Source organism: Nothobranchius furzeri, chromosome 9 (genome assembly GCF_043380555.1).
Source record: "Nothobranchius furzeri strain GRZ-AD chromosome 9, NfurGRZ-RIMD1, whole genome shotgun sequence".
NCBI classification, from domain to species: Eukaryota; Metazoa; Chordata; class Actinopteri; order Cyprinodontiformes; family Nothobranchiidae; genus Nothobranchius; species Nothobranchius furzeri.
In genome coordinates this window covers 74,713,006-74,736,502 of record NC_091749.1, presented here as the reverse complement: position 1 = coordinate 74,736,502, position 23,497 = coordinate 74,713,006, and the positions used below count along the sequence as shown (strand labels likewise).

General features: G+C 44.4%; 1 protein-coding gene across 2 annotated transcripts in view; it reads right to left on the bottom strand.

The window, feature by feature from the left end:
• Positions 1–398: 398 nt before the first annotated feature.
• The window catches only part of cd276 (CD276 molecule), an 80,216-nt gene continuing 57,117 nt past the window's right edge, over positions 399–23,497 (bottom strand). For both annotated transcript variants that reach the window (XM_015954109.3, XM_015954111.3), the window contains 2 exons: positions 19,366–19,402; positions 399–1,229 (listed from right to left, as the gene is read on the bottom strand). In XM_015954109.3, the coding sequence (XP_015809595.1) occupies positions 19,380–19,402 (23 nt within the window). In that variant the 3' untranslated portion in view covers positions 399–1,229; positions 19,366–19,379. The remainder of the gene's footprint in view (positions 1,230–19,365; positions 19,403–23,497) is intronic.

The following is a 23,497-nucleotide window of genomic DNA, read 5'->3' as shown; positions in this document are numbered from 1 at the left end:
GCCCAAGCTGGGGTCTGATCAACCGTCTCAGACAGTTTAAATGGAGGAGTCAGAGGGTGTGTGTGTGTGTGTGTGTGTGTGTGTGTGTGTGTGGCTGGGGAGTTTCTCCTGCAATAGTTTCACAACTCACACTTGATGCACGATAGCTACTTCACATGACAGCAACACACAATCAGAGAGAAAATCCATGATTCCAAACAAGTCAGATGTTTGCTTTGACTGCAAACAGATAAAGATGGATGTGCATGGAAATGAAATCACACTCTGACTATAATTCATGCCTCACTCATTATGCAGTGTAGATGGCGGATAAATCACCTAATGGAAGGTGGAAGGATGGATTTGGACCAGCACGGTTAATCCGGATCCAGAGCAGGACCAATAATCACCCACGGCCAGGCAGTTTCACCATGTCCTTTTATTAGATGATCTCATGCAAGGGGCGTGGTGTTCACACCTGAACAAAAGGCTAAACTGGTTTTACAAAAGCAATGAAGACAACTGTCCACGCCCGAGTCCAGGAGAGATGAAGCAGCTGACGCAGAAACCAGATGAGACCGTTTGTGTTCATTAAAAACTATTTCTACATGTAAAGCTGTCATCTCGGTGAGGAGAAGCCGGACGTATCACGTGCACCATTTGCGGTTTGTTGGAGCTTCGCTGGCGTTCGATTTCATTTGCTTCAACTGACCGAGTATAGGAGAGCAGCGCGCACTGACAGGTACAAGTTACTCTAGCGACAGACGCTAATTAGTAAGTGCCGGAGTAATAGAAGAGCCAGACTCTCTCTCTGGCGACCGAGCCAGGGTCATGTCTCACTTCCTATTAGACGGAGATCTCTGGCACACGCCCCGTCGACACGCATACTGAGTGATGTCGGTGACAGACAAAGGATCTTGTCACATCCTGTAGTTTTCACACGTGCATGCTGCTCTGAATACGGCACAACACAGCTCACTCCTCTGCCTTTACTCGCCGCCGTGGCCCTCCATCCACAGCAGCAGGGGGAGGGCCACAGAAAATAATGGCACATGATGTGTTTTTGTGTTCTGATGGAAACTCGGGGGAAAGTCTTAGAAAGAAGATGATCGACTCATCTTCTGCTCAGCCAGGCTGAGACATTCTGCAGGGGATGCTGGAAATAGTCTCCAGGTTGATGGATAGGTGGTGTGGGATTACGCGCCAGACTCATCTCCTCCTTCCCCACCACCATCGTCTGGCCTCGACTCCTGGAAAAACACACAAAACACAACAGCCATAACTTCAGGTTGTTTTGTGGGTGAGAGAGACAACCCCCCAGGAAAACCACATTACTCTGACCTTTAACCCACACGCTCCACCAAGCAGTGGCCAGATTCAGCCTGACATCAGATCAGGGCTCATCGTCTTCTCTTATCCATGGAAGTAAGCGGGCAGTGATGGAGTACGATGAACATGGATGTGGCATCATTAGATAAACGGTAACACAACCAGCACCCCCCCCCCCCCCCCCCCCCCCTGCGAGCACAGCTACAGGAACTTTCCTCCCTGCATCATTAAACAGTTTGAATTAACTTGGGTGGAATTTAATTGTGTCACACATGACGTTCTCCTAGTTGAAGCTTTTAGAAGCAATCCAGCCGACTTCACGCCTGGAAGTTCTGCTTCTGACACATTATTCAACTCAGTCAGCTATATCTGCGTGGGGCTGCGCCTCTAAATGACTACAGCTGACTGCCCATCGGGGAAGCGCTCAGTTTCTTTTTGCTGGTCAGATAACCAACACACGTGCGCGGAGAGGAGCTGATAGTCTGCGGCCCGTGAGAGTGGAAGCTTTGCTCTGTTTCTCTAAGCTGTGATCACCTGACACCTGACACAAGCCTCCTCTTGGTTTAGATTCACAGGAACAGAATTAGCCTTCAACAGCAGCTCAGTTTATTTATATAGCACTAAAATGTTTCCTATATAAGGAACCCAGCAGGTCGCATCGAGTCACTGACTAGTGTCAGAGTCTTTACAGCAATCCTCATACTAAGCAAGCATGTAGCGACAGTGGAGAGGAAAACTCCCTTTTAACAGGAAGAAACCTCCAGAGAATCCTGGCTCAGTATAAGCAGCCATCCTCCACGACTCACACACACACACACACACACACACACACACACACACACACACACACACACACACACACACACACACACACACACACACACACACACACACACACACACAATCCAACTCCCTAAAGCTGAGTGTCAAGCGGGGAGGCATTGGGTCCCATTTTTAAAGTCTTTGGCATGACCCGACGGGATTTGAACTCCACTCTCCCAGTCCCAGGAGCCTCTGAGGAGGTAGGAGATAAACTTTATTGTATTTATTCTAGTGAAACTATAATTAACTCATTCGCTGCCAGCGTTTCTCACCGTTTTTACAGTTTTTTTAAGAGACACAGAACGTTGCGCGCTGGCATGATGTCGACATCAAAACAACCAAAACAAAGAGGAGACTCGCCTCTTCCATCAGCAAGAATCCGTGTGTTTCGAGCGTTATCCGTTCTTTCATAATCCGTTGTTGAATTGTGATCGGCAGACGCTTTTCCGGTTCGCACCTCGCTTTTTTTTACAGGAACGGCCCAAAACGATCTCCTAACACATGGATGTGTTGTTTCCTGATCATGTGACGTGTGACGTACGCGGATGAAGATCGGCTTCAGGGCTGAGATGTTTGTTCTCTCAGCGCGGGGGCTCGTTCCGATGCTCACTGTGACGAAGTGGTAGGGATGATTTCCCATTCGTCCCTGTAATTTATTTCTGTAGTCTGCTGGCACTGTGATGGGGGTATTTTAACTGAAATGTGTCTTAGTGTGAAAATGTTTTTTGTATTGTAAAAACAGTTTTGTCTTTTGTTTATGTTAACATTTAGGTACCTTTATGTGGATGTTTATTTCCCTCTGGATTTAATGTTGGAGCACTGATGATTGGGGTGGATTGTTTGCAGGTGTGATTTGCTGGGGTATTTAAAGGAAGCCAGGTGGAGGCTTGGGGAGTTTTGTTTTTGTTATGTGGTGATCTGTAAAAGGAAAGAGGAGAAATAAATGCAGCAGAAGCATTTTGGCTCTCTGGAAAAATGTCCCTGTGCTGCAGTTTGCCTCTACTTCTTTTAACTTGAAGACCTTCTGGCTGCTCTACATTTTCACACTCAAACAGTAAAAAATGCAAATGGCAGTGAATGAGTTAAACGGGTAAACTAGTAGTAGCACATTCAATGTCAAAGAGAGTAAAACGTTATTATCAGGAGAGGGAGAATGATTAAGTGGTTAGCAGCAGTGTGCTAGTCGATGGCCCCCTCCATGAGGCCACCACAGCTCAGCAGAACATCGTTGTAGCTTCAGTTTGAAACACTTGATCCTTTGTAGGAGAAGCAGAAATAGTTCTGTTAGAAAGCTGCTCATAATTGATGCTAATTACCATTCCCTTTGTTTTAATTTCCACATGACAGACGGCGTGATGTAGTTAGGTTTTAAATAAAACCACACAGACATGAGCAGCTGCCTGAAGACATCAAAACAACAAGTGGAACGTAAAATCCAACCCGCCACCATATCCATCACCCAAACGAACGTTCGCACATGCATTTCATCCCGGCACATCAGGGATCTGTCCCTGTGTCCCTGCTGAGGAGCAGAGAGGACAACCCTTTCAGGTGGGTTGGTTGATCATACGGTCAGAGGTCTCCAGAGACACTGGATGCACATCTACAGCAACCCTATTAAGAGTTGTCCAAATGAGCAGTGCTGGCCAAGGGCAATCAAAAAGTTAAATCCAACTTCAGGTGTTGAGAGTCACGGCAGGAACAACTATCCCTTCACCCTAACAGCTGAGACACAAGCTGATGGACGGACTCATTTATCGCTGGCAGAAGAGATAGCAGGCTAATTCACTGTGGCTGGAGCCGACTGTCCAAGTGAACGACACACCGGCGCAGCGTGTTCGGTCTAACGAGGCGTCTGCGTCCTCATTCACACTCAGATGTGAGTGAAACGTGCCATCCTCCCCAACGGTAATGTTTCTCATTAACATGCAAAAAAAGCATGTTGAACCTGGCGCCAGTTGTCACGTTAGATTTTGACTTTCACAGAAACGACAACAATCAGAGCAGCTATCAGAGACGAACACAGGCATCACACTGGGAAAGTAAAAGGCTGGGAATAACCTTGAAGACGAAGGCGGAATAATGAGGAAGTAGCTGAACGCCAGTGGTACTTACAAAGAATTATCTGATGATTAAAAAACGTGTCGTGATGGTTTCTCTGCACACAAACGGATAATTACCGAGTATAACGTCTGCTACTTAGGAGACATCCGTATCTGCCTTTAAGGACACGTTTGTGTTTCAGCAGATACTTCACCGTGAAAATAGGATCCCACGGGTCCTGCAGGACATGAATGGTGGCATGTGGGATATACTTAAATACCAGTTCCTCTCATAAAGGAGGAAAGGGCTATTGTAGCTTAGCGTTATTAGGCTTAGCTATGCATGTAAATGCACTAGCTTAAAGTAAACCACACAGTATAAAATAATCACCCTCCCACTGCTTGTTTCAACTGAAACTGTGTTCAGTTAATAGTTTTATACAAATAAGAAGTCCCAGCCCTTTTCTGGCCACTAGTAAATCTTCCAGTGGGGCGTGCCTCGTCCTTCTAACATGCCCCCGGACTTCCTCATTGGGTTGTGCAAGGTGTCTCAGACATCCTTCCTCTTTTCTCTTGGTGTACACTCTGTGTCATGATCCCCAGCCTGCAAGCCTCCAACTCCACTCCCTCAGCCAAGTCATCATCACCGTAACTCTCTCCACCTCATCAGGCTCACCTGCACCACTCCCTACAGATTCACCAGCCAGCCACCTAGTCCGCACCAGTTTATCTTACCAGTAAATTCTCCAGCACTCCTAACCTCTGCCTGAACCAGATCCAGACCTGGACCGGCCCACGTGCCTGCTCCCTGCCTGCACTGTTTCTCTGCTTCGGACTACCTGGACTCTCGACCTCGGATCTGCCTCTGGTTTGCCCCTCCTGTCTTCTCTACAGATCTCCCCAGCTCTGACCCAGAGCCAAAAAGCCAGACTGGAATAAACCCAGTTACATGTTGACAAGCCACTAAGCTTCTGGGAGAATGTTTATGCTTACGTATTTAGCAGACACTTTTGTCCAAAGCGACCTACAAGTGATAATCGGCATGTTGCCCTTGAGGCTAACAACAACAATAACAACAACAAAAGTCCTATGGACAAATGAGACAAGCTCTATGTTCACAGAGGGACAAATGAAGCATATCAAGAAAAGAACACTGTCCCTATTGTGAAACACGGAGGTGGCTCTGTTATGTTCTGGGGTTGCTTTGCTTTATCTGGCACACGGTGTCTTGAATCTGTGCAGAGTGCAATGAAATTTGAAGACTATCAAGGTATTCTAGAGAGACTGTGCTGGTCAGTGTCAGAAAGCTTGTTCTCAGCAGCACACCATAGGTCTGGCAACAGGACAACGACCCAAACACACAGCTAAACACACCCAAGCATGGCTACGAGGAACACATCGGACTGTTCTAACGCGGCCTTCCGTGAGCCCTAACCTCAGTCCTACTGAGCATCTTTGGCAGGAGCTGAAACAAGCCGTCTGGGAAACCTGAGACACCTGGAGCAGTTTGCTCATGAGGAGTGGGCCAAAATACCTGCTGAAAGGTGCAGAAGTCTCATTCACAGTTACAGAAATTGTTTGATTGCAATGATTGCTTCAAAAGGTTGCACAACAGTTAGGGGAATCATCGTTTCTGTCCCGTCCGGTTCCAAGACTTTATTTGTTTTTAGATCATTTCGTTGCAGCATGGTTCAGAAGCCGAGTCCGACCTTCACTGGTTATATTTCCTAACATCTTAACTTATTGTTACTTTTGTCAGATGCAAGTCATTTCTGTGGCCATTGTGGGTTTTTCCTTCATTGGTTCAAGGGTACCAACAATTTAGTCCACACCTGTAGTTGATGGAGAATGTGTCGGTTTATTTGTGTGTATTTCATTCATTCCTTTTGTCACTGATTCAGTCAGTTTTAACAGATCAATACAGCTCATAGTTTATGCTATAACTCCCTTCTCTTGTTGGAAACGTGAGGGTTGAATCCATTATCAGTATTCCTACCAACTCCCAGGAAGAAAACAACAATGTGATAAAAGGCTGTGTGTGTGCCGTGTTTCCTGCAGAATGCTGCAGATTCTTACTCTGAAATATGTAACGGGTCTTTGTCGGACGGCGGAGGAAAAACAGTCGTGTGCAGTGATAATTCACACAGATAACAATAATCAGCGTGAATGATGGAGTAATGCGGAGCTTTCCCCTTTATCCCAACGACAGTGGGCTGCAGTGTCTGACAGATCACTCTGTTGCCACAATGTTATTCCAAAGCAACCGCATGCATCATGCTGCAAAAATCTTCCTCCTTCATCAGCTCTTTTTCCAGCGGGGGATGGTTGATGTTACCCATACTCAGCCACTCTCCCCTCTGCAGCCCCCCGGTGTTAATTATAAGATTTTTTCCCTTACAGGGCCCGGGCTAGATGTGGAAGTGCATTAATCTTGACTCCGCTTCAAACTAAAAGATCATTTGAAGAGGCTCCTGTGGTAAAGCCCGATGGCAAGGTGACTCAGCACCTGAAGGAAAACGGGGTCAAGAAAAGAAAGCGTCACTGTTTGTTGTTCACTCCCATCGAGATCCCTGCTGCGTCAACGGGACGCTCGATCATTTCCTTCACACTCGTTTTCATGTCAGCACTTTAATCTGAATGAATATTTAGATTCACACACGGGATGCCACGCCGGCATCTTCCACCTGTGTTGTGATTGATTTGTTCCCTGATGCAGCGTGAAGGTGAGCATCACCTTACGAGAGGAACCAGCCAGAGCAAAGGGATGGAGCTCGCTATAGAGGTCAGTGACTGAGTGGAAACATGCTTGGAGTTCTTGGAGAAGCCCTACAGAGCTCCTCCTTTTCAACCACTCTGAAATGTTAGATTGTGAGAAGCTTGACTGTGATGACCCAGTGCTGTCTGCTGTTCATCCCTCCACACCGTGTGCTGGCCAGTCTGAAAATAAAATTGCCCATCTGTCATTTTTCCTGCACTTGTCCAAGTCTGGATTGAAGAGGTAACAGGTTCAGGAGAAGATCCCAGATCCTCCTGGAGGATCCCAAACTGTTCCCAGGTCTAAGAGGACATAGAATCCCTTCAGAGGGACTTGGGTCTCCCTAGGATTTCTCCCAGTGGGCATGCCAAGAGGATCTCCCAAAAAAGGGCAACCAGCAGGCATTCTCCTGCAGTGCTTTATGGCTGAACCACCATAGCTGATTTCTTCGATGCAGAGGAGCAGCAGCTCTTCTTGGAGATTCCCACAGATGATGGAGGCAGCTTCACACTCGGATGTGAGCCATCCCAGTAGCGTGATCATCCAGGATGAAGGAAAACAACAAAACATAAAGTAAGATAGAATTGTGCGTGTCAAACTAAAATGCTTCAGGAAATGAGAGTACAATGGTTTCAATAGCACTTGATTTCAACGACCTGCTAGCTGTTTAACAGCCCTTAGCTCACCAGGTAGTCTTTAACTCTGCAGAACCCTCTCAGCATGTAGAAACATGCATGTTTGAGCTTCGTGGGCCGTTGTGTTGAATGGCGTTCCTAACGGAACATAGTTTTCTCAGTCACGTGTAATCTAATTAACTACTAACTTCCTTTGCCATGATGTCGTTTCTGTTACAGATAAGAAAATGTGTTCACCACAATAAATCAGCAGCGAGGTGTGTTAAAGTGCTCATCAGCTGATCGGGAGCGCATCACGACCCGTGAGGAATGATGACTCGGACACCCGTGAATCTGCAGGTCTGCAGCCGTATCCTTGTTGACGTGACGACAGGGCTTCCCACGTAAGGAAGGGACAGTCAATAAAGTTTTAGTTGACTGGGGTCTTGGATATCACACGGTAGCACCTGAATATGTGGTGTTTCCTGTTTGCAGTTCCTTCTGTTATTTCAGTTGTTCAGGTTTATAATAAACAACTGGATATACATTTTATTATGTTTACGTAAATCATTGATATTTTTGTATTGTAGCCATTTATAAGTCCGTGCTATTAGGAGGGGATCCCGTTTTTCTTGCATATTTTATGAAAAAAGTGGTGAAATAGTTACTTTCACTGATAATTAGTTACTTTATAATCTTGTAACTTAGTAACTAACTCAGTAACTTTTTGACTAATTACTTGTTTAAGTAGCAATCCCAACACTGGTGATACCAGGACGGTGTGCACGTGAAAGAAGCAGCATGTCCGTGTCACGGCTGCAGGAGCCAAGATCACCAAGCTCCAGTGAATCAGCCTGACACCGCCCCTCCTCCTCCTCTCTCCCGGGCTGCTGAGGAGCACAGCTGAACTGGATCTACCTGATGAAGCACACACCTGCATAAAAGGGCTGTGCCTTCAGCGGTCTAGGAGGCAGCAGTGCAGGGGTTCTGCTGTCCTCCAGGTTTCGTTTGGTTTAACCCATTTTCGTTCGTTCCTTTGTTTGTTTGTTTGTTTGTTTGTTTGTTTGTTTGTTTGTTTGTTTGTTTGTTTGTTTGTATGAGTTTTACTTAAAAGTTTAAACTCTTGGATGATCCATAAGCATCTCTTGTGTGCAGGTTGTTTTTACTTTGTCTGTGGCTACTTTACTGACCTCGGTTTTAAACACCTTCCGTTGTGGTGAAGCTGTTAAAATAAGTTTTAACCAGGTGTTTTTAGTCAGTACAATGTTTGTAGCCTTTTATCAACTTCAGGATTTTAAAACACCTTCGTTGCGGTAAAACTTTTAATTTAAGTTTTAACCAGGTGTTTTATAGTTGATGATTTGTTGAGATGTTAACCTTTTAGAGGTCTGTTTGCTGTGTTTTGATACCTTTCTGTACAAATAAACCCATTTTAAACTCCTCCACCAGTTCTTACATGTTCTCCCCATCCTTCACGCTTTTAACATCTCATGTCGGGGACGTAACGGTCCGCCACAGCGGGGTCGGTTCTGTACATCATCTGTAAATTCTCCAGCGTTCCTTTGGAGCCTTAGCTTTGTAAACAATATGCTGGGATCCATATAAACACACCAGCCACCTCTAATAGCACGGCTTAATTAGATTTAACAGCTGGATGTCATCCACTATCAAACACTGGGAGCACATTCCAGTGAAAAGTTCGGAGTGAGTTCAGGGAAAAGTCACTTTTAAAAACAACCACAAGGACCAGACTGAAAGTGTGTTTTCAGCAGTGTTCAGAAGTGAGACTCTGAGCCAGAAAAGCCCCCAACAGAATAACCAGACTGGTGTAAGTAGACGTTTCCAGGTTAGGGTTGTGTATTCCTGCTCAAATGTGTGGGAATGAGGGTTAGCTTAACAATGCCTTTAACCCCCAGAGACCCAAATTTAGAAAACAACTGCAAAATCTTTTTTTAACCTTTCACATGTTGTTCTAGGAGGCCAGATAAACGGGCCTATTTACACATTTTAACAGCCAATAGTGTTGCAGAACTGAACAATAGGACCTATTAGCAATGTAAATGTGGTTTAAAAAATAAAAAAATGGGGAAGGTTTATTTTTGTAGACTTAAATCTGATGTTGTAATATTACAACCGTGGGTCTGTGGGGGTTAAAGTTGCCACTAAGTGTGTGAGTGGTTTTTCTCACCCGGTTACTGGTTACAGTCTAAAACTGTAAAAAGGACCAGAGGTCTGTGGCTGTTTGCTGAGACACGAACTGGGATTTAGCTCATGTTACAGAATTATTAAACGCCAACACGCAGTCCCGGAGAGACACGTGCAATCAGTCCATTTTCCACTGCCATGCCCAGTCCTGCATGCTTACTGCCCCCTGGTGGAAAGGGCCCATTTTATTTATCACTATTATTTATTAACAAAATATAATAAAGCTTGTTTTGTTGTTGTTTTAAAGGTGGAGTTCACTCGTTTAACCCTCTGGAGTCGGTGGTATAAGTAGCCGTTTTGACATGTTCACTTTTATGTTAAACTCTATATTTTATTGTTTATGCCTGGTTTGGTATCATTCTTTTCAGCACAACCTCACCTATGTGAATTTAGAGGACGCGGCCCTTCCTTGGTCAGAGAAAACAGTTAAATGGAACAAACTTGCATCACGTGGCCGCGGCTTCCATGGCGGTCATGTAACGTCACGTGACACGGAGATAACTTCACATTTTATACGTATTAGTTTCAATATAAATACATAACGAGCCTTTTACTTTATAAATTGTGTATATGTTTATTAAATTACATATACAAGCGAGTTACTACCCGCTAGCCACCGAAGCTGCAGCTACTAAGCTACTAACCAACCACAGATAACTTCTTTGAATCTAAAAAAAAACATTTTAAATTAGCTGACTTACTTTTAAACTTGAAAATTGTCCCAGAAGTAGCTGCCGGCTTCTGATCCGCTGTCCTTTTAAAAATACCGCGGTGTATTGTGGGTAATTTTTGACCAAGGCTAGGCTACAAGACACCTCCCGTGTGTCCTCGCTCAGCTAGCTAAACGGCTAACAAACGGAGAACACACGCCTCGGTAGAACATGAACATTGGAACCTGTCTTGGCGGCTCCTGATGACGTGTCTCCTAGGTAACCGGGGCGGGGCCAAGACATCAAGGCAAGGCTAAGAAACACCCTAGGATTTGGAGTCTTATTTCCTGATATTTGGACATCTTTCCTCTGATTGGACAACAGCAACACCATTCTACCACTGCCTTTCCTGGACGTTAAACCAACAACAGCCTTCCCCGTCGTCAGTCCAGATGAGTCCATGAATGTTAGTGACAGGGTGACGTAGATCTGTCAGGTTTTTCTAATCCTAGAGTTTCACCGTCTGTTTTCTATCAGAAGCTACAGCAGGAGATCGGTGTAGGAGACTATCTTCATGTTCAGCCTGCATGAAACACACTGAGTGACCCGTTAGAATCAGAAATAATCACTAATAAATGGCTTTTCAGTGAACCACACCTTTAAAAACTTCAGGCAACTCATTATTTTTGTTATTTCATATTTCAGGCTATAGAGTTAAAAGAGAATATGTCGTTTTTACCGTTAATCTCTGCAAAACTGGAGTGTTAATGGCTACAGTCTCTCTGTATTTTGCTGCTCGTCCCTATTTTCCTGTCTTCAGAGCAGTTGTGTCCATACACTCACCGCTCCCACTCAATATGTTTTCTCCCGTCAACACGTCTCTAATTTTGTGTGTCTCCTCCTCTGAAATATGAGTAATCTATAGTTGCTAATTGAGCCCAGAGGCAGTCGGTTTCTTTCAGGACTCCAGTGCTTTTCTGCCAAAAGCAGCAGAGAAGGAGCTCTCTGGAGGAGCTGGCTCTGTCGAGAGGTAAACAGAGCAGAACTCTTGCCGTGTTCATTAGCTGTCATTGATCAGTGATTCAGTCGCTGAGCAACCAATATCACATCTCCCCTATTACCAGTCGTAGCTCTAAAAAGCAGCACAGAGGCAAGAGGCGGTGCTTTCACATGTATGTTACATTTCTGTAAAACATGTATGTGTTTTTAACGGCAGAGTTAAAACCCCGTTTCCTGATCTTAACTGAAGCTCCTGTTTGGTTTCTGCTTTTCTCAAAGGCTATCTTTGCTGTGAACCATTTCATCGCTGTAAAATGAGGTTGAGCGGAGAGAAAATTGCTGATAAATGACAGAGACAAAGGTATAAATAATGGAAAGATCTACCTGAAGATACCCCGCTAATCCCTACAGAGTCCCAACACGCCTATCTGAGAGCGTGGAGCTGAACTTGAGGTGATCCTCGTTTAGCTCCTCTCATTTTCACCCCCATTCCACTAACCACTGTACATGCAGCAGCAGAGGGTTGCTCATCCCTGGACAAATGTGTACAGAACCACAAGCAGCTGATGACAAACAGAGCAATGTAAATTGTTCTTAGCATGACAAGCCAGAGTTTAGATGACCATATAGGATCAAATTCAATCAATATTTCACAAATTTGCCAAAGGAGCTGCAAAAGGGCCATTATGCAGCACTAATTGTACCTACAGGGCCTGTTTTAAAGAATGCAATCTGCAGCCTCACTGTGAGATGAGGAGCAGCACGACCGATTTGGGTCGTCTACCTGAGGACTTGAATGAATTCCAGAGTGTTTTATTCCCTTCATGTCTGCCTTGTCCTCTGGTTTGCAGCCATCTCTCGCTAGGCCAAGGTTTTGGACCGTCCCTACCCTCAACACGGACTGAGCCAGGATTCTCTGGAGGTTTCTTCCTGTTAAAAGGGAGTTTTCCTCTCCACTGTCGCTGCATGCTTGCTTAGTATGAGGATTGCTGTAAAGACTCTGACACTAGTCAGTGACTCGATGCGACCTGCTGGGTTCCTTCTATAGGAAACTTGTTACTGACTGACTTAATGACCTGGCCTGTGGTGGGATGTTTACTGTGTGAAGGTCCTTGAGACGACTCGTCCTGACTTGGAGCTTTATAGATAAACTTGACTGAACGATGAAACAAACCTTAAAAGCTTCTCGTAATTCATGAACAGAGAGCGATCTGTTCAGTGCAGTGGAAGCTGGGGCCTCGTTGCATCATGTTAGTCCGAAGGTAAGATCCTCTAATATCATGTTTTATAATTCAACACTCATAACCCTAACCCTACACACACACACAGATATAAATGTGTGTGTGTGTCTCTCTCTGGTCTTGCCGGAGAGAGCCACTTGCAGATGGACGCAGAGGAGATGAAACCCCTCCAGCTGGAGCGCGCAGCCCGGGGTGTCCTCCCGTTTCCTGTAGCATAAAACACAAGACGAGGAAGAGTCTGTTTCTCCGTCTCAGCAGGATCCGCTCATCCATTTTGTTGCAGAGTGAGCGAACATTAGGAAGGAAGGTCCCAGGTAGAGCCGTGTGTAATTCCCGTCTCCTGAGACGCGCCCGCTCGTTTTCCTCTCCTCCGGTGTCTCACTCTCCTGACCAGAGTATTAAATCTGATGCGGATGCAGCAAACACTGAGGATAAATCCACCGGTGTCGTAGTGTTGTAGCTTAAGAGTTCTCCTCTGCAGTACGATGACGTTCCATCCACCGCCAGGATTACAGCCATGAAAAACACACTGCTGCCCTTCTGGAACGATGCTGGGAGTAAACGTGCCCTTAGGTCACACGTGTTGACGTCATCTACATAGACAGGAAATCGCATTGCTGCACTAGGCTTTTATTTAGAAAATTACCAGGAGTTTTACACTGAAACCATATGTCATTTCCTGTCTAGCTCTACGTTAACTGCGGACATTGACGTGTTGCAGAAGCGGCTCGTGGAAAGCTGATCCTACCTGTAGCGGCACGGCAGGAACCACAGCAGATGAACATTCCCTGAACTGAACACATACAGCCCAAGTATTACCTAAGCAGCTTCACTCCGCTGCCTTACTGATCCACGAGTACTATCTATAACAACAGAAGATGGATAAACTGCTAATGTGAAGCATGGCGGTGTTCATTAGGCTACCTGTGCATTTGCTGCTAGTAATAAATAACCAAGTGACTCACATCTTTTCACCAGGATACCGGTTAGTGAAGCTAATGTAGCTCTAAAAATACTTGATATAATGCAGAGTTGTAAGTTATTAGATGAGATATGCTGCACTCTGCATAAATGCATAAATCAATAAGTGAACTGTCACAGAAATATTAGAATAATTGATCCACGGTGATTCAGCAGCCGGGATGTTTGCAGGATATCAGCTCCACGTAGCGGTCCTGATGAAGGTCAGTGGACCCAACAGTAATGACTAATGTCCTCTCTTTGACTCCACTTGGGCAGACTTTACTTTGGCTAGTTACAGGAAATTACTTTCTGCTCCTTCCATCATCTTCCACTCACTCTGCAAGCTGCAGCTAAACGACAATGACCAATCAGGGCGTAATAAAAACAAGCTGTAACTGTCCTGGCTGTCATGAAAGTGTTCACTCAGCTGATGCCAAAATGCTGGTGATCATAGTAAGAACTAGAGGGCCAGTGTTGGTTTGCAGCTGTGGTGCAACTGGCCATGTGAAGCTTCATCAGCGCAGAAACCAGGTACCACAAACAAACAGGCCCCCTGCGGTGATGGTCTTAGACCATGACTTTGTATTCTACACAAAAAGAAGGTTTGAATCCTAAGTAAAGCTAACGGACTCTGACGTGTTGCTATATTTAACACACCACAATGACAAATAGTATCTGTCATGTAAAAATTAACAAAGAGCTGCAAAACATCTCCAGGAATATCAACATCGGATATCAAAAGGTCCGTGTTCAAACAGAAGTTAGGAGGATGCATTTCAATCAGGAGACGAGCAGCTTGAATACAAAAATACCTCCTGGCTGTTGTTGGTTACAGGAGTGGGTTTTCAAAAACCGCTCAACAGCTCAGACGTTCCGGGTTTGTGGAGCGATGTGTGCTCGGTTCACAGAGATGGAGCTCGCTCCATCCTGACCAACAGTCCTGGGAATGTTCATCTTTGAGCTTTCACGGGATGTTTTATCACTTGGTGTTCACAACGTTCTGTCAGCACAAAGCGCTGGGTTTATATTTTTGTTCAGCATCATAAGAACTCTACATTTATTTGCTGGCACCTTTCACGTCACCCGAGGTCACCTAACAGATGAGAAAAAACAATTGCAGGTGAAAGTAGATAAAATTTAGCATTAGTGAAATTGGCATCGACACGAGGACAGCTGTAGTGAACACCTTCCAGAGAGAGTGGGATCTGAGTTTTAATTTGAATGTGATGATGGAGTATGACTGCTTTACGTTCAGGGGGAGAGATTCCAGAGTCTAGGAGCCGAGCAGCTAGAGCTGAAGGCTCGAGCACTGATGGATCTGAGTCATGTTGAGGAGATGGTCAGAAGTCCAGTAGAAGTTCTGATCCCAATCTTGTAGAAAGTCACAAAGCTTGGTGGTGGACAGCTTTGTATGTGAGGAGGTTTATAGACATGGTTAGGAACCAGGAAGTAACCAATGAGACAGGAAGTGTAATGATAATAGAGGGTAAATTGCTTAAGAGCTATTTATTATTATTATTACCACCACTTGTGACCAAAGCTATGATACTCCATATAAATAGAATATCCCCTGCTTGGTCTTAGTGTGATTAATTAGAAGACCCTAGGATTCGTTTAATTATTAAGGGATCGTACACACTTCGCTTTGATTCAAGAAACAGGTTTATAAACAAAGTAAGATTTTTAATGAATGAACCAGGAGGTAAAAAATGAACCAGCAGTGTTGCCACAGTTACCTTGAAATAGTAATCTGATTACTGACTACTGATTACACCTTCCAAAAGTAACTTAGTGACTTTACTGATTCATTCATTAAAAAAGTAACTAAGTTAGATTACGAGTTACTTTATTAGTTACTTTCAGCATCGATCAAAAACACTCTCCACTGCCTCAGCATGAAAACTACAACTGGTGTTGCAAATGCTTTCTAACAGTAATGTCAACAACGTACCTTCCTACATTTTAAGTTGAACTTAAAACCTGCTGCCTGACATAATGCATGTTTGTACAAAAATAAAATATTCAGTCTTTCTTGACCTCACTTAAAATAAATAGTATTCATAAAAAATAAAACAGAGCCAGCACAGAGCACAACGAACCTTAATATTTTCATCTTTAGGTGATACAAACGCTAAATAGTGACTATATTCCAGCTAGAAAACGCACCTCTCTCTCCTCCGCCATTGTTGATCACGCTGTAGTTCAGGGGTCGGTAACCTTTTCCCATCAAAGAGCCATTGCTACCCGTTTCCCACAGTAAAGAAAACACTGGGAGCCGCAGCAGCCGCGGCGTTGTGGGCGGGGCCTACCCTCAGACAGCAGAGAGCTGCTTTAACCAATCACAACAGGTGACAGCAGCCAGTACCGGTTGCTGCTGTACCTTAAAGTTATCTTTCAACAGAAGATAATAAATAAAACAGTTGGTATTAGCATGACCCAGAACGTGTGGCCCGTCTGTGTCGACAGTACTTAGATATTTTTCACCCTGTTAGTGGTTTTAATGTTGGGCAGGTGACGCGTCACACACGTCTCCTTTTAAAACATGTTTAAACTGTTCAGAATACAAATCCAGGCTCTGTCTCGTTGGATTGTTGTAGTTAAACTTTGTGCTGAACTGAACTTTACATTAAACATTGTTGAATCTATTTGTTGTTGCCTCATTTACAGAGATGGAGATAACAGCGTAGTGAGCGTGGCTCTGGTGTTGATCAGGTTTAATGTTCCTGTTCGCAACAATCAAGAAGGTAAAACAGTCACATGACAGGGTTCACGGTGACTGGATATTTCCCGTATTTGATCATTTATTTTGACGGAGAAGCCTCAGGGCTGCAGACGCGCTGATAGTTTAATCGTTACGCACATCGCGGAGGTAGCTACACCAATCAAGAACAGATTCCCATCAGAACATCTGAGCTGGACACTGAGCTCCGCGCAGCTCGCTGTCAGCGCGTACGTAAGGTGGACAGCGGGTTGAAGATGTGTAGATCGGGGGCTTGGAGCACGTTGCAGAACCAGAGCCATGCAGGGAAGTTCCTCTCACTGAAGCGAGTGTTTCCCAAACCCGGTCTCTCAGAGAGACTCGTCACTTAGAAAATGTTCCTGATGATGAAACTTTGGCTGAATAGCGCTTGTTCCTGTCTCTAATGTGGCGACGCATCCGTGAGCCTGTCTGAGGAAAAGTCCAGAACCTCACATCCTCTTCAGCTCAGAAAGCTCCTATAGAGATGTCTGATGACACACAAGCAGGTGACCTGTGAACCGTTGGACCTGTTCAGGTGTACGCAGACTATCTTTACATTTGGTATTGGCATACAGATAAAAATGAATGCAGTCAAATAAAATATATTTTAATGAAATTTTCATTATTTATTTTACAAGCAGAGAGCCGCATCATCAGAGGGATGAAAGAGCCGCATGCGGCTCCAGAGTGCATTATGGGTAGCCAGCTTTCCAGTTTTATGTTCTTTATTACGCGTTTTGTTGGGGTTTTATTGCAGGTTGTGTTTGATGTTTTTAGTCGTTTATTCAGTAAAATGACTGTGCTCTTTTAGTTGGTTTTGATTTTTGCACCACGAGTGAGAGTTACATTCCAACAAATGGCACTGCGGTGCCGTTCTATTGTTTAGTGCACACGGGAAGCAGTGCACTGCTGTGGCAGGTCCTAAGCTTTGGAACGAGCTTCCTCTCAGCATAAGGGCCTCCACCTCTGTTGTGGTTTTTAAGGCAACGCTAAAAACCTACTTTTATGATCTGTCTTTTAACCTTTCTAACTAGTTTTATTGTTTTACTTATAGCGATCTGTGTACTCACTGTATTTTATCTGTATCTGTTTCTGGACTTAATGTTTTATGTTTTTATTTGATCAGTGTAGCGCCTTGGTGGCATCTTTTTGCCTGTAAGGCGCGATTTATAAATAAAGTTGAGTTGTGTTATTGGGCGTGTGTGTGTGTGTGTGTGTGTGTGTGTGTGTGTGTGTTTGACAGTTAATGCTTTTAAACTGTTATGGGAATTTAGGGTTATTTTAATTATGTAACGCCCTTTTGCTTGAAAAATGCTTTATAAATAAAATCTGATTGATTGATTGATTGATTGATTGATTGGATGACTGGTAACACAAAAACAACAAAAGTAGATGAGACGAGATTGTGGTCAGGCTTGTCAGACATGTTTATGGTAGAATCTTCACTACTTTTATTTTTCCTTTGAGGAACGTTTGCTGCATTTGCTCATGTTCTTGTTCGCTGTCCGTGGTGCTGAAAGCGTGTTCAGGATAGCAGTTTGCTAGGAGCATGGGCTCCAACATAAGAAAAACACCTTTTTACACCTCTGACAGGCAGAACGAGCAGCACTTCCTCTGCTGCAGAAAATACATCTTTGATTTTACATGGATGTTATCAGAACACCTGCCACCCATTTCTGCAAACTAATTACACCCCCCACAAAGAAAACAGGACCAAAACTGCTTAGGGATGAATAGAATAGTCCACATGGACTCTAAACTGCTCACAAAACAATCTGATGGGCCCTGTTGGAGGCAAGTGCATCTGCTGTGTACGTTTGGGCGCATGACGACTTTGTTTATACCCCCTGAAATTCAAAAGGTTTATTTGCTTCTTTATGAGCAAAACGAGGTGTTTTTACTTTTTTTCTGAATCAATGCAAGCTGATTTCTGTTGCTTTGATGAAGACGATAGTGAGGAAGCAGAACATTAACTACATAAACACTTTAAAACAAGACGGGGAGCATCAGAAAACAGAGAACCTATACATCTGCTGTCTGTGTGGAGAACATGAATGCATCTCCCTCCTCTAAAGTATAACAGAGCTAATCACCTGAAACATAATAACAGAATCTGTTTTTAAACACGTCCTTCAGTAGTTTGTTGCTCAGATCCTCTGAGTTTCCCCAATCTGCCCGCGTTTGGCTTCTCTGCAAACCTGGCTCTAGTAGAAAACCTGCATTAGTGGTGTTTCTGATTAATTTCAGCATTAAAACCCTGAGAATGTTTACTAGACTCCTTCATCTTTACCCTGAATGCTTTCTTTTTGGGAAGACCTTATCTAATGAAACGCTGATCAATGATAACCGATTCCTGTGAGGTTGCTCCACACGGATGCCTTTAATAAGCGTTCTGCGTTATAAATGCTACAACAGAAGCTGTGTGGGAGTTTGCATCTCCTGCTGTAAAAGTAAAGAGAGAGGCTTGTTTCACTTATGTTAACATCAGGGGCGCCTCCAGAAAATGTTGATGTGGTGGCCAGACGGGGTCAAAAAGGCTCGAGTTGTTTCACGCTGACGAGTCAAACCTGGCAGCTGATCATGGACGTAACCAGACGTTCCCGTTTCAGGCCGTGGGAATCTTCTGCTGCAAGTTTTCCTTTTAGCTGACTTTCCACACGTAAAGACGTCTGTTGGACTCACTTCTGAGCTGTTTAGCATTAATGAGGGAGGCTCTTATTGTGGCTCTGAGCGAGCTACAACGTCTGCATGAACAGATAATGTTAATAGATGAGTCAGATCAGCCAGTCAGCGTGTAGCTCCTGGCATCAGAACGTCAGGGTTTTCATATTTCTTACTCTCTGCCCAGTAAATGCAGCCCAGCCTGATCACAGCAGCGCTGACCAATCCTCCCCAGTGGACAGAACAGCAGCTTTCATGAACATTTCGCTGAGTTTACAGACATTTTATGATGGGGAGAAAATCTAGGACACCTGAGCAGCACTTATTGTTACTTACAGCTATATTTATATTAAAATCACTCTTACCTCGTGTCCTGGCCTTAGCTCTTCAACGGGGTCATGGCTGTGGGAGAGAACAAAGCAGGATGAAGACTCGAGTCAAAAACATGAAACCAAGACGAGCCGGACACCGGTACTGTCGCGTAGGCTTTGCAGCTCTCATTCTGTCTCCTTCTTCTTCTGCACACCTCCCCGTCCACGGCTCCATCTCTGCACACCAACCTCGCCATGGCTAACAGGAAGCAGAGGGCGCCGCGCTTTATTTAATTAGTCACAGCAGCTGAGTGCCCATGTGGAACCAAACAGGGGAGGCAGATTGGGGAAGTGAGATGGATAGGCGCTCTCCCACCGGGCCCTGGCTGTGCTGTCAAAGGAGCATGGATTACATGACAGAAGGGGGGTTGAGGGGGGGGGTGGGGGGGTGGGTGATGGTAGTGGTGTTGTAAGGCAGGAAGATAATGGAGCCGGTACAGGGGATTCTTCCCAGAAAACAGATTGCCGTTGCTTCAGAGGTATACCTGTCCTCCCTCCAAAACACTCCACATGGTTTTGTCTAATATGCAAACAAGCAGGCTGTGGACCCGGCCTGTTGATGTGATGTAGTTTAGCTGCTTTTATTAACCGTGACAGTGCTCATTATTCCAAATGATTTATAGGGGGTGCTATGTTTTTCTTCTTGTAACATTAATCTGTTGGCCTGTCCTTCTGGAGAAGCCGATAGCCTCAGAGGGCTGCAGATGCATCGCCTTCTCAGTGAGCTTCACTGAACTCATACAGCATAAAAACAGCACAAGTGTTTGTAAATGAGCCACATGGTTTCATTATGCTGCACACATCCTGTAGTTTGTAGTAAAATACGACCCAGTCGGTGTTGTTCGGCCCAGAAACCAATCCTCTTGAGTTTCACCTAAAAACAGACTTTGTGTTTGCTGCCGAGCCAGCAGGACGGCTGCGTTACGACTACTAGCAACGGTGTTCTGGGAGCTTTTGAATTAGTGCTCTTCGAGATTTCCAGTGACCCACATGTAATAATGAAGGCAGCATCAATGCTCTAGTTACATATCTTTACTCAGACGAGTAAGCGCCGGGCAGCCGTTGGTGGAGAACGTGGTGTCAGACATAAGATGAGAGCTTTAGCTGAGCTACCGTCGGATGCTGAAGGTAGGTAGAGTTGTGTGTGTGTGTGTGTGTGTGTGTGTGTGTGTGTGTGTGTGTGTGTGTGTGTGTGTGTGTGTGTGTGTGTGTGTGTGTGTGTGTGTGTGTGTGTGTGTGTGTGTGTGTGTGTGTGTGTGTGTGTGTGAGTTGAGTACGCTGAAGTTACATCAAATGGGAGCAGGAATGGAGGAGGCCAGACCGCAGCCGTCACAGTCAGTGACCTGGGAGCCGCTAGCAGAGCTGTACCGCATATCGTGAAAGATGAAGGGTACATATCACGTCGGTAGGCCAGATTTGTATGTAGAGGGCCGTTTAAGGCTCAGAGGATAAGCAGAGCAAATCTACACTCAATTTTTTTTATTTGTTCATTTCAGGCACAACAAAATACATACATACAACATAAAGTGCACAAAAACAAGAAACCAAAATTACCTGAAAAGGAGTGGGACGAAGAAAACTTATTAAATCCCACCCCTCTACTCACTCATCAACTAAAATTACAATAAGCTTCCCGCAGCTACGCTCATCGTAGCAAACCAAACAACCCATCAAACCCATCAACAGCTCCGGGCACATGCAAACATCTCAACAGCAGCTCGCAAACAACAATAGAACCTTCATAACTGAATACAGAATATATTCATTATAAATTGCGTTACCGCAGGTAAACAGGCCATAATAATTACATAGTAACACACACACATACATATACATACATACATATGTATCTACACACACATGTACATATATGTACATACATACGCACACACTTTTATTTATTTATATATTTATTTATTTGTTGGTATCCATACCAGCAGCGGTAGGAGAACAGACATTACAGAGCACACTGTGACCAGACCAACTGTTTGTAGAGGAATTTAAATCTATGAATGTTTTTGCATTGTTTCGGTTGTAAACTCAGACGGTTCCAGATTGTCACACCACATACAGACACACAAAAACCTTTGCGGGTTGTTCGAGCTCTGGGTAATTTGAATTCTCCAAGGCCTCTCACATTATAAACACTTTCTCGCATTTGAAATATAGTTTGTAAATTTGCAGGTAGAAGTTTATTAAAGGCTTTGTATAAGATTATGGATGTATTGTAATTAACCAGATCCTGGAATTTTAGTAAGTTTGCTTGAAGAAAGAATTTGTGAGTATGATCTGGATAACCAGCCTTGTGAATAATACCAAGTGCTCGTTTCTGTACTGTGACTAATGGATTAGTTGTATTTTTATATGTGTTTCCCCACACTTCCACACAATATGTAAAATATGGAAGAACCAGGGAACAGTACAGAGTACGAAGTGCATCTTTATCAAGGTATGGTTCACTTTGTTCAAAACTGCGAGGCTTCTGGAAATGTTGGTTTTTTGTGTCCAACGTGGGGTTTCCATGAAATTTTGTTATCAATTACGACTCCCAAAAATTTGTTTTCACTCACATTATCAATTGGTACAACATCAATGTTAATTGGTAATTCCATATTATATTTTAAATTACCAAAAACCATTGCTTTAGTTTTTTATTTAGTGATAATTTATTTATATCCATCCATTTTTTTTATTAATTTTAGCTCCCTGTTTACGGTCATTACAAGATCAGTATAATCATCGCTACTGAAGAATATGTTCGTGTCATCTGCGAACAGTATGAGCTTAAGTACTTGAGAAACATCAAAAATATCATTTATATATACATTGAAAAGTTTTGGTCCCAACACTGACCCTTGGGGAACACCCCATGTAATACCAAGTTTCTCTGAATGGTAATGCCCTATGCTGACATATTGTTCCCGACCCATTAAGTAACTTTTTAACCAGTTACCAGCGTTCCCTCGAATACCGTATCTTTCCAATTTATCCATCTCCATCTGTTTGCTCGCTTAAACCCATTTAAACCCACTAGCATGTTTGCTGTTATCCCCTCTTTCACGTTTTAACACCACCTGTCGGGGATGTAACTATGCTACAGTGGCTTGCCATAGACCTGCAGCGGTGTTTAGCAGAGCAGGCTAACCTAACAGCAGCGGTTCCGCTGCGTAGCGCTGCCGTTAGCTAAGAACAAACAGGACGGTGAGGACTTTTAGTTTAGATGTTCTTAGTTTCACGACCATCGTGTTTTTTCTGAACCCGCTTGACTGTAAGCGTGCTACCTGCTAGCATTAGCTAGTCTGCCCGCAGTTACACTTCAGATCCCAAACCGTTGCTGGTTTCTGTTTTCCTCCACCCCACCTCCACCAGCTCACGGTGCGTCAGTAAGCACCTTACTGTTCTAAGTGTGTCGTTCCTCATCAGAACACCGGCTTTCTCTCTTGTTCTGATCTGCCTCGGTCCGCTCTGCTGACTCCTGAACATGAGATGCTAAATAAAGGTTATGCAACGCAAAAAAAGATCTTTATCGATTTTACCGATTGGTTGTTGCAGCCCTAGCATAGACGCGAGATGTCAAACACCACCCCCACCACCCCACATGGAAAACTTCGGAATGGTAAATGGTCTGTTTTTGTGTAGCGCCTTCTTAGGTTTCTACAACCCCCCAAGGCGCTTTACAGCACAGTCATCCACCAAGCAGCCACAGCTGCCCTGGAGAGCACTGACAGAGGCTGCAGCACCACCAGCAGCAGTGTGGTGTCGCCTTTGCAGTAAACATCCGGGCTTCCTTTCACCTCTGTTGTTTCTCTCTGTAGAGCAAACATTGATTACACACGTGTGTGTGTGTGTGTGTGTGTGTGTGTGTGTGTGTGTGTGTGTGTGTGTGTGTGTGTGTTCCCTTATAAACTTGTTTATGACGTCTGACTAGCCAAACCCAGACTGATGAGCTACTGGCGCTGCAGCGTGACTTCAGAACCACAGCTGGACACAGCTCGATATTCTCCAACCTTCCACTCCAGAGCAGCTTGTCTCGGTTAAAACGGATTAATAAAACTGTTCTGAACACCCTGCTCTCTTTGCAGAAGGTGTGTTAAATTGCTCTTTTACCAATGATTTGGTGTCGGTG